This window comes from Tetranychus urticae, chromosome 2 (genome assembly GCF_039701765.1).
Source record: "Tetranychus urticae isolate SD_2017Ah chromosome 2, NJAU_TeUrti_SD_1.0, whole genome shotgun sequence".
Taxonomy (NCBI): domain Eukaryota; kingdom Metazoa; phylum Arthropoda; class Arachnida; order Trombidiformes; family Tetranychidae; genus Tetranychus; species Tetranychus urticae.
In genome coordinates this window covers 13189009-13206210 of record NC_142959.1, presented here as the reverse complement: position 1 = coordinate 13206210, position 17202 = coordinate 13189009, and the positions used below count along the sequence as shown (strand labels likewise).

The 17202-nt window shown below is 29.7% G+C and overlaps 2 protein-coding genes and 1 long non-coding RNA gene across 15 annotated transcripts; 2 read left to right on the top strand and 1 right to left on the bottom strand.

The window, feature by feature from the left end:
• Positions 1-677: 677 nt before the first annotated feature.
• LOC107363383 (uncharacterized) lies at positions 678-17116 on the bottom strand. 12 transcript variants are annotated; one of them, XM_089267337.1, is made up of 14 exons: positions 16613-17116; positions 15894-16183; positions 15385-15546; positions 15150-15273; positions 13954-14347; positions 13656-13713; positions 12912-13419; positions 12626-12801; positions 3506-3569; positions 2881-3018; positions 2638-2817; positions 2281-2409; positions 1358-1463; positions 678-1279 (listed from the first exon to the last, which is right to left on the bottom strand). In XM_089267337.1, exons 5-14 carry the CDS (start codon positions 14073-14075, stop codon positions 1081-1083), a joined length of 1680 nt encoding a protein of 559 aa, XP_089123463.1. In that variant the 5' UTR covers positions 14076-14347; positions 15150-15273; positions 15385-15546; positions 15894-16183; positions 16613-17116; the 3' UTR covers positions 678-1080. The 12 variants fall into 12 exon arrangements, with proteins under 12 accessions (XP_089123463.1, XP_015786090.1, XP_089123462.1 ...); XM_015930604.3 differs by having other exon boundaries at positions 15385-15414; positions 16014-16183; positions 16613-17114; XM_089267336.1 differs by having other exon boundaries at positions 15890-16183; positions 16613-17104.
• Positions 7073-9063, top strand: LOC112539053 (uncharacterized). 2 transcript variants are annotated; one of them, XR_003082624.2, is made up of 3 exons: positions 7073-7206; positions 7317-7533; positions 8752-9063. It is a non-coding gene; the product is annotated as an uncharacterized LOC112539053 (long non-coding RNA). The 2 variants fall into 2 exon arrangements; XR_003082615.2 differs by having other exon boundaries at positions 7193-7533.
• On the top strand, positions 11107-12221 carry LOC149093928 (uncharacterized). The gene is made up of 2 exons (XM_089267342.1): positions 11107-11552; positions 11898-12221. The coding sequence occupies exons 1-2, from the start codon at positions 11365-11367 to the stop codon at positions 12016-12018; spliced, it is 309 nt and encodes a 102-aa protein (XP_089123468.1). The 5' UTR covers positions 11107-11364; the 3' UTR covers positions 12019-12221.
• Positions 17117-17202: the final 86 nt, after the last annotated feature.

Sequence of the window (17202 nt, the reverse complement as noted above, 5' to 3'; positions counted from 1 at the left end):
ATTCCTAGCTGTACCAACATGCATGTATCTCAAATCAGGATCTCTCAAGGTATCCTCAAAATCTTCATATTTATCACCATCATCTGTATTATGAACCAAATGTTCCCGTGAAACTGAACGAGCTCTCATATGAAGTTTGTGAAAGCTGGTTGCTCATATGACCAGAATTGGTTAATTTCTTTGCTAGTACCCGATTCATGGAAACCAGTAAAACATCACAATGGTATTTCCATTACTCTTTGCTACACTACTACAGTCACTTGAACCGGTTCCGAAGAAAATTCAAAAGAAGGTAAAAAAATGAAAGTTGCAAAACCTTCTGAATTTTTCTGTAGATGGCGATAAACAATGAACAATTGAAACTCAATCAAGAGATGAGGTTTTAAGACTGAGAAATTGAAAAGGTGAAAAATTTGTAAAAACAAAATAACCTGTTGTAACCTGTTATAAGTGGCCGGTCAATAAGATACTGTCTTCACTCAACTACAGAACCACCTTTGACTTATGCCATAAAAGGCAATAATGAACATTAATGCTTTTCTCATAATTAAGTAATCGCTTGATGGTGCTGCTAGAGCGAAAATAAAATGTTACGAAAATTTTCTCATCATTGCTTGAAAACCAAAATCCAATAGTCGATTTTTTGGTGAAAAAGCGGTTAAATAGTTATATGAAAATCTTTTTGATGAATATTTTTTAATTTTCATGCTCCCAAATATGCTTACACTACGTTGATAAGCTTGTGGATAGCATCAATTATTTAAAAACAATTTAAATCAACAGAGTTGATTGAGACAAATTGATGAACAGCAGATAGTAGTAAATAAATCAATGTGTACGAAAGAGGATATTACAGTTAAGAAAGGATTCAAATAATACATGAATAATGTTTAAATGGATGGGAATTTAAAATATCAAATGAGCCTTTGAGCTAATAAAAAATTAAAAAATAAATTTTTTGTGCTTACAAAAGCATTGAATAACTAGGTGAATTGAGCAAGTTTTAGCAAAGTGAGACTTGAATTGTGAACAGATTGATACAAAAAGCTATGTATAATTGCAAATTATTTAGATTAGTTATCATACAGAGGTCATTGAGACCAGAAAAATGGCATTAAACTCGGTCAAAAGTATTTCAATAATCCGATTACAATGGACACGAAGCATCATATCATATGAGAAGTCATTTGATTCAATCCTAGGCCACATTAATGTAGGTCCAAAAATGATCGACAAATTTTGAATTTGCATACGATTTTTATCTTTATATTGAACAACTCTGAAAAGTAAAAAAATGAAAATCACAAAATTAGATAATGTTTATTTGAATTGTTGAGAAGTAAATGATTAACTTTACCTTAAAAGATGTTTCAATAGAAACAAAAGAGTATGATAATTGCACTTTGGTAATTGGTTAACAAGCTTTTGAAGAGCCTCAATCTGATCCTTCTTGTTTGGTATTCCTGTCAGTAAAAACATCAGATTGTAATGAGATATTAGTCTTTTATCAAAAGAGGATGAAATCTGAAATCAACCAAGAATTGAATGGAAATTTCTTTCTTTCAAATAATATCTAGCAGTATTGGTTATTTTACAATTGATATAAATTGTTCACTTCCATAACTAAATGTAAGAGCCTCTCACAAAGCTAAATTAAACCTTTAGCTTTTTAGGTCAATATTAAGACATGGTTAAAAGCTTAATTCAACCCGATTCGATTATCTCACAGTTTATATTAATATTTTTCATTCAAACCAATAATTGTTGTTCAATATAACTATCGATGCAAGCTGAAACTTCTTCAACCAGAATACTCAACATGAATTATCAGAGTCTGGACTTGGTATTGATTCAATTACAGATGCTTTCAAGCAAGCACAATAAACTGTAAACAGCTCTAAAGATTGTGTGATAAACATGCTAGTAAAAGATCAAAATAATAGTATCATTACAGACAACTAAAATTGATAGTGAACAGATTTAGAGAAACAATATAAACTCATCAACTGCCTTTGATACATCAATTAAGCATACCAAGGTTAACTTGAAAGGTAGATTGATAACAATTATTGTTTCTAATTTGAACATCATCATAAAATGATAAATACACTACCAGAACGAGAAGCTACTAATTCAATTAAAATGTCTACAATACAACTAAAATGAATGTAATTGAATCAATACAAAATTTACAGAACTAAAAAACGAGTAATTAGAAGCTGCAAATCTTCAATTTTTTAAATTGCGATCAAACAGGGCTTGGTGAGTAACTTCAATTACCAGTAGTGAAGATGAAGGAATTGAAGAGATCAAATGGAAACAATGGCTCTTTAAGATCTCTCAGAAACAGTTTTAACACTCCAGTTAGTGCATGAACGTTTTCCTGTGACCAGATGACATCATAGTTACCTATGGACGAAAAAAAGTACGATTAGTAATTGATTCAAAATTAAATCATTTCCCAAATCTCTGACAAAAAGCTAACTTTCATAAAATATCTTTTCTCAATTTCTTGATTCAAGCAATACTTTAAATGGATTTCCCTGATTCGATCCTGTTTCTAATTTCATAGCAAACCCTCGTTAGCAGAGTCAGATTGGGAAATCTTTCTGTATTTGATGAAGAATGCTAGATCACCATTGTTGATTTGAAAACGAATCTTTTGAACTTCCGAAAGATTCCCGCAGATACGATAGAGTCCATCAGTTTGGAGGCCTTTTGCTTCAATTGCTTCAATACAATACTGTAATATTTTTGGGACAAATTGACCTTCCCGGTTACATAAAGATGTTAAATCACAGCCAAAAATAGGACCGTCTAAAGAGAGAAACAAAAATTTATTGTCAAAAATTGTAATACTCATAGCTATTCAATACTTACCTATGAGGATACCTTTCGCTCTAATTTCGTCCAGTGTTGGCCTGCGACGAAGTAAATTTCTGATTATCTCACCAATACGCTTTTTCTCGGAAGTAGTTTCGATAGGTTCTTTATGATGGTTATCATTATCATTGGAAACTGTAAAATAATTGGAAATCGTTTATTATTTTTACCCAATAAAAGTTAATCAAATACAATACAAATGAAATTAGTATTCATATCTAGAATTAAAACTTGCTTTTAAATCAATAACTTGTTATGTACGAGTTGAGATGCTAAATAATGTTCAAATAAAATTGTCTCATAAATTAAACATTGAATTAAACACAATTTTAATGTTATTTTGCTACTTATGTCCTGAGCTTTTAACATTTATTTAAGGTACTAATGTGAAAGCAAGTTCAACTGTACTCTCATTATACGATTTGATTGTAATTGAATATAATTGAATAATCAACGGAATGATCAATGTTATTTGATTTTCCTTCATTAAATATTCAATTTTAAAGTGATAATCATTTCACTTTAGTGTGTTATGAATTGATTTTTTCATGATAAATTATTGATTCAAAATTATAATCAACCGTTGATTTAGCTGTCATCTAATCATCAAAAGTATAATTACCTTTAGAAGATTTAAGTTCATTTCCTAATTTATCATTTGGACTATTATTGACCAGAACAGGTTCCTATGAAAAATTAAAGATAACAATTAGTAAAATATCAAATGTTTGCATTGTTAGACATTGTATTAAAAAAACCATAAAACCAGAAACCAGAACCAGAAAATCATGGATGAACCAGATGAATCGATTCAAGTTTTCCTTGCAATGTTAGGAAAACCAGGAAATTGTAAAACCTTTCAACTTGTTTATGCTAATAAGAGCTTAAAATTGCAATCATAATTGAATGTAATCACTCAAAACACTGTTAAGTTCAACTGTTAATTGTTCATGAATGATTAAATAATTGAGAAAAGTTTATAATTAAAACTGATTATCATGCTGCAAACGAAGCATCCAAGAGTGATAAGCGTTTATTGTTTCAATTTTTTAATAACAATTTTCATTTCTTCAGATTTCCAATAATTGAAAGACTGAAATATTAAACAAATTAAATGCAAATAAAGTGTCACAATGAAAACAGAAAGTAATCAAAAATAAATGAAAGGGAAAGTTGATCAATTGGAGTAAAAACAGCAATTAAAATTGAAACAATTTAAAAAGGTCATTGAGATAAAAGTAGAAAAATAAATCAAATTAAAAGCTAAAACTGACTGAATAGCGGTTTACATTAATTGTACACAAAATGAATTAAACTCATCAGATAACATTGATAGCAATTTACCTTCAAGGTTTAGGTATATAAAGCTCAAGTAAAATTGGGAAAAGGCAACAACAAAATACTTTGGCATTAATTTAGCAGCAATTAATGGTATTAAACATGATAATTAAACATGGTAATTCTTAATGTTAAAAATGAAAATTGAATTAGATGAATAAAAATATTGATTATCTTGTAAGACCTAAATTTTGGTGAAAAAATAAAACCCAAAAACAAGATTAGGTTTTAGTGAAAATTGAGTTTCCTATCGAAAGCTAATGTAATATTAGTCTACATTTTACTAACTGTTGTTGGTGAAGATGATGATTATGATTATGATTGCTATTAAATAGACTTCCGTGTTTCTGTTTTTAAATCCCTCGGATCAAGTTTAGGACCCACAAAATTGTCTTATGATGGATCGTTAAAGGTGGAATGAAGAAGTGGAAAAAAAGCCCAATAATGTAATAACATTGAGGTTTAACCTGAAAAATGGTCAACAATTATTAGTTAATTTATCAGTTCATGATTTAATTTAGGTGATTCTATTTTCATTTTTTACTGAATCTTTAATTTCACTTTATTATAACCTGTCATTAACACAGTGATCAACCTTGTTTATCGAGATTAACTTTTAAGAATGGATATGAATCAAGGAAAGAATCAAATTTCATCATTTCTCATTGAAATGATTGTACTTTTTTCTCAATTGATTGTATTTTCATCAACCTCTCATTCACAGCATCTTAGGCCTAATACAAGTATCATCATCATCTGAATAACAATAACAGTTGAAACAAATAATAACAATAATAATGAGATAATTTTCCTTTCACTTTCAACATTGATAACAATTGATTGATTGTTCATTTTCATCTCAAATTCACTTTCATCTTATTACAATAAACAATTTAAAGTGATTTTTCAAACAAAATTTTTGTCATTCTAATTGAGTTTATATAAATGAAAATATTCATAGATGAAGTTAATTCAAAATACAGTTATATTTAGAGTTATGAATTCAATTAGATGACTTGATGATAATTTAAAATCTAATGATAAAGGTATTGGATTGAGATTTAAATTGTTTCATTTGAAATCTCAGCCTTTTCTTTTAAGTATCGGAACTTCAGTAAATGATTGGAATAATCAATCATCGGAAGGTTTAATTGCTAAGAGAAATCGGTAATTCATAAAAGCTGAGCACATCTTTTGCTCAATTTCATGTAAAACTGAAAAAAAACAAATGAAATTGACATTATTAACTGAGTCCATCAGTTTGAATTAATAGAAGGTTTCATTCAGATAAATGATAACAATTAGCATGGTTTAGTGCAATGCGATTTATCAATTAGTTACTGTTACTTGCATTAGTTTATGATTCGGGTAAAAACCTGACAATCTTATTTACAAGAATGCTTGTCAAGTTACAAGCTCATGTTTATTGATTATGGGTTAAGTAATCAGTTAAATCATCAACTATTGACTTCTAAATCCTAATGGCAAGGTTGATTACAGTCACTCGATTAGTAATTCAGTCAACGTGATCAATGTTTTTATATCAATTGCAGTTAGATTTTGTTTCTGTGTTTCTTCAAAGATGGACAGTTAATAAAACAATTAAAAAAACAGTTAAAAAGGTTAAAGGCTAATTGTGTACATTCAACTGTAAACATGTCAGGGTCAGTGTTAAATAATTGAAAACTGATCAACAAACAACAACAATTTAAGACTAATGCAACATCAATAATGGATTGCGGATTAGCATATAAATATTGAAAAGGTTGAACAGTTTGATTGACCTGATCAGGTAGTTTCAACGTAAAATAAATGTTAATATTGCATCAACTTGAACCAAGTAAAAGATCATTTCACTTTTAATTTGAAACGTAAATTAACTGTGATTTTCATCATTAGCATCATCTTTAATCTCTTGATTAGTTCAAGTTGTAAAGGTTAACTGTGAATTTTGTTTTAAAGGTGAAGGCTAATAACAATCAAGAGAAACAATTGAATCAATAAACTTTTGATTTGTTGTCAAAAATGGCTAAACATTAACATGAAAGGTAAAATAAGTGAAGTAAAACTGATGAAAGGGTAAAACAAAATGGATAACAAAAAGAAGGTTAAATTGTTGATAAATTGATCAACAAGGTTTAACCTATTACTTTAATAGAACGAAATTAAAGCGGAAGTTTTCATGATAATCTCATTGGACTCGTCATTGGATTTGAAATAATACAAATAAACATTAAAACTTGTCATAGTTACAAGACCTTCAATCATTTTCTTGGTTTAATTGTTGTTGTATTGTTTATTGTTGATAGTTTAATCATCATCAACATGACCATCGATCAAGACAAGAATTGAAAGTGAAGCTGAACAATTAACAAGTGAAAACAGATTTGATTGTAAATCACAAAATTGGGTGAAAAATTGTTAACAAAGTAAATGGACTTTAACTGTAAGAAATGATTGGATTGAATCTAAATCTAAATCAATGGTAAAAAAAATTGAATTCAACTTTTACTTTCACGTTTCCATCAAAACTCATTTCCTGACCTCATCTTGATTTGGGAAACCCGAAAGGTCATCAAAAAATTACCGTTTATAAAAGCAAAAAATGAACCAACAAGTTATTTGAAAGCATCAATAATAGTGTTTAAATCAAGTTGATCGGATGATGATCATATTGATTATGATGATAATTATGAAACCATTTACTCCGCCTTCATAAAATGACCTTAACTAAGGATAAGCCAATGACCAGGTTGAAGGTGGGAAATTAAGTTCATTAATAGGATAAGAAACAGTGAAAGTCTACAAAACTGTTGAGAGGGAAAGTGTATTATTATTGTCATTATATTAACATTACTATTGTGTGAATTACATTGGCCTAAATAATGGTCAAAATGTATCTTTCCTTCTCGGTCATCTGATTGACCATAAAAATGCTCCTCATCGCTTCAAGTTAGCCTTACAAAACGTTTTACCTTCAACAAGGTAACTACAAAATATTGGATATTATTTAAGTTAACTTTTGAACGATATTTTATACACTTTTACTGATCTTTCATTTCAACAATTTCATATTTACTTGTTTGTTAATCTAGTAAAATTAGTTAATTAGTGCAATCAACTGACTATGGATCAACGTTACATTATTTTGGCCTGTTTTTTGTGTTTCCTTCTCTTGGTAACCATTGATGAAACTGGTTTAGTTGAAGGTAAAAAACACAAGCTTTTTGGTAAAATAATCAAGAAAAAAATCTTCAAATCACTGAAAAAGAAAAAGTTTATTCCTTTGCCAATTCCAATTCCATTTAAGAGGTAAGATTACAATTATTTACTTGTTAATCAATCAAGACATTATCAGTAAATTGTCACACCTAACCTAATTAGCTATTTACATTTGATATCAAATTCAAATACAAGAAAAACAATGTTAGTTTTGACAATATTTACCTTATGAAAGTCAAACATCAACTCATAATCTGACGATTAACATTACAAGTGTTTTATGTTGCTTAATCAAGCTAATTTTGACTTATATTAACAATTTGGTTTCAATTTTTTACATTAAAAAGCATCAGAATAGTTTCATTTTCAAGTTTTAATCTTGTTAAGCAAAAATATCAATGTTTTAGCTGCCAAGTTAAATGACATGATGATAGTTGAAATTAGATGATCACTGATCAGTTATTGATTAACATTGATTCAGCTTGATAAGTTTAAATAGGTGATTAGAATGATTAACTTTAAGATAAACGTTCAACTACCAAATGTTATCCATTTTTATTCAATCAAGTAATTTTATATGATTTTAGATAAACTTGAGACTTACTGTAAATGGCTTTGAAAATTGTGACTTTACAAGATTAACATTAACCTGAAAATGAAGTTAATTTTATTTTTAAATAGACCTAATTATTACAATGAATTTAATCATTGAGTTTTCTTTCATTCTGATTGATTATCTAGCCTCAAGGAATACATCATTAACTGATAAACACATAAATTATCAGATAATCTTGTTAACAAATGATAATGAAAAATACACAAAAATACACAAAATGATCTTAATTTTGTAATAAATTGTTTCTCGACTTTAATTAACACAATTTGCTATCTTTAATTAAATTAATTTTTGCTTATAAACAATTTAAGGTTCTATTTTGGTTTAAATGAACCGCAATTAGCTAAAGATTATAAATTGCTTGGACTTGAAATCACAATAGTTGATAAACGAATTACAATGGAAAATTAAGAGAAATTAATTTCTGTGTTAATCAATGAACTTGACCTGATCTTGTGTTCACTGATTGTCATCTTGATTGTTACTAAGACTTGGTAACTTGAAAGTTGATTGGGATACAAGTTGATACAAATGATAATTTGCTCGTTAAAAGTGAATGCAATAAATGAAGAATCAAGAACTAATTGTTGAAAGGATACAAAGTTATCATGTTAAGAGTCTTGTTGATCATCTGAAAGTCAAATGTTGAGATTGTTTAATGTTTACTAATTTTACATTTTGTTCATTTCCAGTGGATTCAATGTTCATCATCATCATCACTACTCATCATGGCAACAACCTCATCACATGAGCTTTGGTGGCGGTGGAGGAGGTTGGTGGTGATCGAGTTAATCATTTAACCAACTGAATCAAGGATCACAAATGGCCAAACAATTATAATCAATGAAACAATTAGGTACACAAATGTAAATAAAACTACTCAATGAAAGAACAGGTTTCTCCAATAAGTTAAACTTTGATTGCGATAATAATCATTTACGTTTGAAAATTGTCATGTAATTTTGTTTAACCATTTTATTAAAACAATTTAATTTAACTGAAAACTCAACTCGTCTTTTTTTGAACAAAAAATTGGCTATTTTTAGCTGTTTTCAACGAGATTTCAGTTTACTTTATCGTTCATGTTACTATTGGCAAGATAAGGATTGTGAATGTTTGCCAAAAATTAATTACTTCCGATTTTTAATTCAATTAGTAAAGGTCAGTGCTATTGTATTGATATTTGTTAGCTATTTAAGGAGTTATTTGGTTATTGTTAACCACGCAAGAATCAGTGTTTCAATCAATGTTTCAATCAGTTTTTTCAATGAATACAAATAATGTATTTTGTGAAAAAAAACAAAGGACAAGGTGAGATGATTAAGCGTCGATTATAATTGTCACCTTGATTGTGAGCTTTTTATTTTACGATTCAACTCAATTGAAAAGGTAAATCAAATACAGGAATAACATTTGTTTCAAAATAAATCATTACCAGAATCACAATCAATGACAAGACTTGGTAATGCAATCGGAATAGTCAACGTTAAAACTAAAATTAACATTTGATTAAAAGTGAAATAATTTGATTTTTAAATGAAATTCTAATTTCAGAGTGAAATACAAAGAGTTGATTGTATTATCTTAGCTCAACGATTGAAGCTCTTGAATTGATTGGAAAATTTTGTTAACAATTATTTTATTTGAACCAGGAAGATGAAATAAGATTCAATAGTAATCTGATAAACGAGTTAATTTAGGAAACAATTAATCCAAGAGTTAGAGCAAAGTGCAAATAAAGCTTAAATTGAGATCTAAGTAAACATTAGGCTTGTTGATCAAATAAATGATCAAAATTTGCCATTTCCAGATAAAAAAGTCTTGCATTTGATAATGATGATCATAGTAGCTTGAGATTGGCGAAAAATTGATTTTAAAATCAAGTTTACAAGTTAATTAGATTAAAATGATTAAAATCAACCTACAAAAGTATCTCTATGTGGCTGAGAAATGAACAATTCAAACTAGCTGTGCATTAAACAATTGACTTGATAAGTTAATCATTGTTATCATTGGGTTGATTGTTGATTGTTGATCAAATAACGCAAATGAAAAGGTCAACATTGTATAACCAAAGCCTACACAAAAATTATCATTATTGTGTGAGATATGAGTTTGGCTGCTTGTTACGTTAATTGTAGGTCACATTGGGTGTCTGCAATTAAACTAAGCATAATGATTAAGAAGGTGAAAGTTGTTATGATTTATGGGATTGATGAATCAGAGAGATGATTGAAGATGAATTGATTGTCACAATATCCGGGTTGATTTGGAGGATTAATCCAATCGATTTAAAACAAACTGACCAACAATTAAACCCGCATTGGGCAAATTGATGAAAATGATGAGTGCGAATCAAACCATCAACCAGGAGGTTACTAACAACAAGCTTAATTACATAAGCATTAGTGGTAAATGTAATTGATAAATTGCTAACAGTAGCTCAGCGTGTTTACAGATTTGTTTTGTTTCAATCGTCTTCCGAGCCAATTTAACCTTTTTTTTACCAACATCATCATTATCACCAAATAATGAATTGATGAATTCAGGACAATTGAAATTTTTACTTGAAACAAACAAACAATAATAAAGGGTAAAGTAGCCTTTCAAATTTACAGCAATTGATAGTTTGATATTGTATTTGCTAAGTAAACATAAATCAATCTGTTAATTCCTATCGATTATGAGAAAATAATAAAACCAAATTGAATAAGATGATGGTAATGATGATGAGGGATAATGAAGGAGCAATAGTTGTAATACAAGTTACAATAAAAATGTTTTTCATCTTCGGATAGTCCGGCCCTATTCAATAGTGAAACTAATATACAAATGACAAGAAAATCATGATATTGGGGTGAGATGATGATGGAAGGAGGATGAGGAGGGATTAATAGAAAAGTGAAATGTCCATCCTTATGGATACGATCGGACAATTGGATGGACTTTTATGATTAACGAAAGATTCACATTGAAGGAGGCTTTGAGGCTTCCTTTTTTTGGCTTTATATAAATATGATGGACTAAATCAATAGTCATTTCAATATAAATTTCAATTTGATTCAAGTAATTTTTTACTTTCAATATTCAGTTTGTGGCTACTTTAACCAGGATTTATTGGCCAGTTATCAACGTTACATCTAAATCAGTGAATACTCAATAATTGTAATTGTTCATCAGCTATACATTCGTGTTCAATATTTTGTTTTATTTACGGTGTTTAGTGACAATATTTTATTTATATTTTCCCTTTGCATTTCTATTTTTCATTTTTTCATTTCTATTGATTCAAATTGATATTCAAAATGAACAAGCAATCTTTGATTCTTCATTTAACTCTTGCTGTTATATTGGTTACTCTCATTTATCCCTATCAAGTTCATGGATTCAAGAAAATCTTCTACAAAAAGCTAATCAAAGCTGGAATCTTGGGAAAACTTTTACTTGGAGGGAAAAAAGTTATCATTGCATTCCCAATGCCAATACCAATACGGTGAGTTAATTTACAATCAAAGTCAATATCTTTAAAGATGGACTAACTATTGACTTCACTTTTCATATCAAAAAAGTCTGATAAGCTAACTAGTCATTCAGTATGAAACATCTTTAGACTTCACTCAGACTGATTTTTAGCAAGATTCATATTCATTGTGAAGCCAAAAAATCAAGTTGGAAGCAAAAGTTTCGTTCATTGATATTTAGCTAATTGTGTGATTCAATCTAATTTAACCTTAAAATGGTAAATGATGGAAATCTTGCGATCAGAACTATTCTAGGAAGTGTTTTAATCTTTTCTGGTAAGAGATAAAATTGCTAATGATACTTTTGACTTTTCCAGGCATGAAATGTCCTCACCCTGGAGTGGCGGTAGTGTTGGTTTTGCAGGTAATGGAGGTGGTAATTGGCCAAGTATGTGGAGCGGAGGGTGGGAGTCACCATCATCACCTTGGTCTTTTTAACCTCCAAATGAAATGAGTAATGTATTAATAATAATACCTGATAATTGTACAATCTCTTCCTTTCTTTAATACATAGCTGTAATGGCATGTTACTCTGAAACTATTTTGTAACTCTAATTTGAATATTTGCTAAATTAACATGAAAAACGCTCAAGAAAAGCAAAAAATAAAGTAATACATTTCATTTTTCCTCGTCTTCTTCCGTGATTCTTTCTTCAAATGTCAACATCATGTCCATTGCTATTAAATTCATGGTTCAAAATTACTTGTTACCAATTTGTTAATACACTTTACACTTTTTTAAATTACTGGGGTCAATGCAACAGTCTTTCAATTTTAGCCTTAACAGCCAAGTCTAAGTGCATTATACTGAATAGCCATATGAAAAAAACTAGCAATTAATGTAATAAAGACAAAGTATCAAGGTAAATTTTAGGTAAAACACTGAGAAAATTAGAGGTTAGAGACTTTAAGAAGGCTGAAATAATGGCTTTGTTTACCGAGAAAAAAAAACTTAACCGACTCTGGGTTAATTAAATATATGATATTCTGGTTTTTATCATTTACAGGAAATTGGTATGAAAAAATTAAAGGAACCGTAGCTTACCTTGGCTTCAGGGCTTGAATTACTCCGAGCACGAACAAATTGTTCACCCAAGCCAAGAGATGATGATAATTTGTAGTCTTGTTTAGTTGGTTTAATAGCATTTTGATTTACAAAATGATGATAACTATCGCCAATCAGTGGATCCGTTGATTTAATTTTCAAACTCACTATTGTAGCTGTGAAAGTGAAGAAAAGATACAAATTAAAATGTGATAAACGATAAAATTAAAATGTGATAAACGATAAAATTAAATGAATTAGTTGAATTGAAATTTGATAAACGTACCACTTTCATCATCTTGCCGAGTTGAATCTGAAAACCAGGTATTTCGTTTATTGCTAGGATTTATTTTATAACCACGGTGATTAGCAGTCCATTTAATAAATTTGAATCCACCATCGGACTCAATTAACCGTTTATCTAATTTGTTGAGTGAAGGATTAATTGATATATCGGTAATTGAATCTCGCAATGATGAAGGTGAACAATCAATGACACCAATGGCACCTCCATTGTTTCCAGTAGCATTTACTTGATTAATTGATGAAGAGGATGACGATGATGATGATGATAAGTTACCAGTTTTGACAGTATCTGCCACTTTAAAAGCGCCAATGTTAATCTCATTGTTATAGATGATGTTGTTATTATTTATATTATTCTTATGGTAATTAGTCATCACCGGTGAACCTTTATCTTCCTTATCATCAGCTGAACTTGATTCCTTATTGTTGATTCCATTTTCAACTGTTTTCGTGTTAGTCTTATCACTTCTACCATTTTCTTGATCACCCTGAAAAAAAGAGTATGAAATATTTGAAATAGAGAGACAATTGTTAGTGGGATATTTCATTATGAAATCAAAACAATAATGACAGGGAAAAAGGAAATATAATGTTTAATAAAGATTGATGTAAAGTAAGTTCAATTCATCAGGAAAAGGTGACAATTTGAATAGATATATGATGATGATGAGGACGATAATTATTGAAACTATCAATCTAATTATTATCTTAGTGTTTCCCTTACCTGGGTCAATTCATTTAAATGATTGAAAAAGTTTCTCACATCCGGCCTTTTGGTTCCTCTGAAAATTATTGATTGGTTGGTTAATTCAGTTGAATTGTTGTGATGGGAATAAACGGTAACAAAGAAACAAGGAAAGATACAGAAATAGAGAAAAGTCGATTAGTCACAGGTAAAGAATAGATTAAAAGAGAAATAGATAGAAATGGCTTCCTTGACAACTTCAATAATTAAGGTATCACCAAAACAGATGAGTTGCCAATCGAAGAGTTTCAAGAAATGATTATTTAAATCAACTCACACTATTTTAACTCTTTTATCATTGGAAGGAACAATTCGACGATCAATCAAACTTTTTAAAGGTGAACTATCATCAATTAAATCCTCGAAATGATCCAAACATATCTCATTGTCTTTAGGCATGATGATGATGATGATAGTGATGAAAATGGGAGAGGGAGGAAAAGAGGAGAAGCTTGTAATTTGATGATCGATTAAGAGTTGATCTTATGTATTCCAACGTTTCCAGTTGCAGAATCAATCATTAAAAATCAAGGTTGCTTGACATGTGAATGACGACTATTTGTTTCTCTGTCTTTATCTTTCTCCTTTTGAACGTTATCTTCGTCTTGTTGTTTTTTTTATCAGCGAGTTAAACCATTGATGAGTATTACAGTGACGATAAAGATTGAAATCTGGCGATGGCAAAGAGAAGAGAGAATAAGGATTGAGAATTTAAGATCAATTGGTTTGTTAAACTGTGATAAAGCAGCAAAATCCACGAAACATGATATAAGGTTAACAACAACGAGTAGAGTTGATGAAAGGCATTATGAGTATTATTTAATGTTCAACTGGATCACTTATGCACACAATTGAACTTCAAACATCACAAATTTCACCAAGATCAGCAAGAAGTAAACAGGTTTCACAGCAAAAAAAGAGAGGAATATTATTTAATCAAATGTTTTTACTCTGCAACTGCTTTTAACATAGTAATCAGTGTTTTTATATTACTTTGTAATGCTGTTACTAATTGGAGCAACTATCAAGATAACAAGATGATGAGACTGACGAGAGTAGATAGGATTGATGTAGATATGGCGGACAATTTAATATGAAAATTAAATTTTTTGAACATATTACCATGTTCATTATTACTCTAAACTGAGACAAGAATCAAATTAATTGTATCGCCTTTTTGGTTTAACTTTTCAACTTCTCCTACATCTTTCTTTCTTCTCTTTTCATCACCATTTTTGCCTCTCTCACTCTCTCACCACTCACCAAAAAGAGACTCACTTGACTCTTTTTTCAGCTTTCTCTCCTGAATAACTCACTCGCAAGTAAATCACAACAAATGGCTGGAAAAGACTCTCTATTTTGATATAGCTGTGATCTGTAAAAGTTGCTCGAAAATTTTTCTCTCTACTGTTGTTGTTAATGTTGTTTGTGTTGTTGCTGGTTTGATGCTTTATTTTATCCTCCAATCCTCACTTTTCTGTTCTCCTTTTTTCGTTGTTGATCCCGTTAATAGTTGAGAGAACCAAGTTGGCTAGGGTTGATTAAACATTGATATGCTTGGCTAAACCATGTCATGGATATAAATCGTTGTAGTCAACTGTCGCAACAGAAAATGTGAAGACAAAGAAAAAGAGAGAAGAGTGAGTTAAACGACTTTAAGAAGGTAAAAGAGATCAGTTAAATACAAATTAAAAATTTAAACAGTTACCTATTCAAGTTTAAACAATGATACAATTACCTTAGGCACGGTTAAATTGATTTTGAAGGAAAGATGGAAAGGTAATAAGAAAGAAGGAATGAAAGAAAAGAAAGAGAGGGGGAAGAAAAAAAACAGTAAACCAAAGAGGTGATATTCCTTGATGATAATACACTAAAACATTAAGGAAAATGATGATTTTCAGGTAAAACGGATGGTAGATGATGTATATTGAGACAGAAAAAGAGGTAAATGATGATGACGATGACGATGAGTAGCGTCTTTGCTAAACGATCAAAAATAAAATCTGAAGGGAAATGTTTGTCTCAAATGAATTATTTAAGATCAACAAATTAAGTTATGCTGTCGATTTCCTTGGAAAACTTGCCGAAAGTTGATTTCTTTTTTTCTTTTGTCGTCCTTTGCACATCACTTAATGAGTCTAAATATCATCTTCATTCACTCACTTTCTCTCTCTCTCTCTCTTCTTTCTTACTTTATCTCAAAACTCACTTACTCACTCGGTTGATTATAACCTCGGTAACAATTAAGGGCAAATATTTACTTGATGAAACCATTATCATCATCATTATCCTCATTGGATCAGGTTCTTTTTATACACCTCTTCACCGTTGTCTTACAGCTTGATTATGACTTCAACAGCTCCGTTAGTCGAGATTTTGTTACACTCAATATGTAATACTCTTGTTGATAATAGTTTTCTTCATTTACTTGTGATGTTAATCCTTTAAATTAACATTTGCACCATGCTGAGTAAACTTTTAGGAACAGAAAAGTCAATGCAACACGACTTGATTTCCAAACATTTGTTGTATCGTCATTATTATCCAGCACAGAGGACACCGTTAAATAGAGGAAAAAGAAAACAGAATGAAAACAAGATTAAGAATTGGTTAGATACCGAAGCTAGTGAAAGCAAGCCTTTTGTTCCTGTTTTACTTTTCCTGTGTTCTATTAAATTGAAACTGATCAATAATGGTTCACTATTTTCAAATTCAATTTTAATTTAGTTTCTCTTTTTGCTCTGAAAAAACCATAATTTATTTTTAACTTGAAGAAATGGATTACAGGATTTTTAGACAGCAAAGGATTACCTGACTGGCTTCGGTATCTAGAATTAGTTAAGAATGGAACAATTACGTAATAAGAACATTAATAGCAGCAATAATCAAATGATAATGGTGGTTAGGGAAGTTAAAATGAGAAAATGAATGATTACCGATGGCTTGTAATATTTGTATAATGTTAAATGTAAGTCTCTTCCACCTTAGCTTCTTCTCCTTCCTCGTGATGGCTTCTTATCATCCAACGACCATTATAAATGAATCATTTGGTAATTAAAGGCTTTTATAGACGCACAAAAATCACTCAATAATATAAATTAAATAAACAATTGATATTTGAATTTGATGAAAATTTTGTACAGTTAACCAGAAAAAAACAAGTGTGGCTTTGTAAACAAATGGAGAGAGGGAGAGAGCTTATTAAGCTTTAAGATGAAAATGGAGGGAAAATTTTACCATCAGTTGTAAATCATTCAGATTTTCAAATCGAAATTTTGACAATCAATAAATCAGTTGATGGAATTTTAATCAAGAGATTATTTTGCACTAAAACAGCACTGCATCAGTTCAATATTTGATTATCAAAAACGTTTAGGGCAAAGTAAGTTAATTAAAAAACGAAATAATCTGAGATTTTATTTACAAAAACTCTTGTGTAAATGTTTAGACCAATGAAAGTCAATCAAAAATTGGCACAATTTTTGAAATTGTACAAATTACTCAGTTTTAATTAAATAATTTCCAA

What these genes read in the sequence shown, in the direction of transcription:
- LOC107363383 (XM_089267337.1), bottom strand. Translation starts at nt 14,075, where the DNA reads ATGCCTAAAGACAATGAGATATGTTTGGATCATTTCGAGGATTTAATT. An exon ending in GATAAAAGAGTTAAAATAGT is followed by an intron (nt 13,714 to 13,953) that starts GTGAGTTGATTT and finishes AATAATTTTCAG; the next exon opens with AGGAACCAAAAGGCCGGATG. An exon ending in ATTCAAGCCCTGAAGCCAAG is followed by an intron (nt 3,570 to 12,625) that starts GTAAGCTACGGT and finishes AATTTTTCATAG; the next exon opens with GAACCTGTTCTGGTCAATAA.
- LOC149093928 (XM_089267342.1), top strand. Translation starts at nt 11,365, where the DNA reads ATGAACAAGCAATCTTTGATTCTTCATTTAACTCTTGCTGTTATATTG. An exon ending in CCAATGCCAATACCAATACG is followed by an intron (nt 11,553 to 11,897) that starts GTGAGTTAATTT and finishes TGACTTTTCCAG; the next exon opens with GCATGAAATGTCCTCACCCT.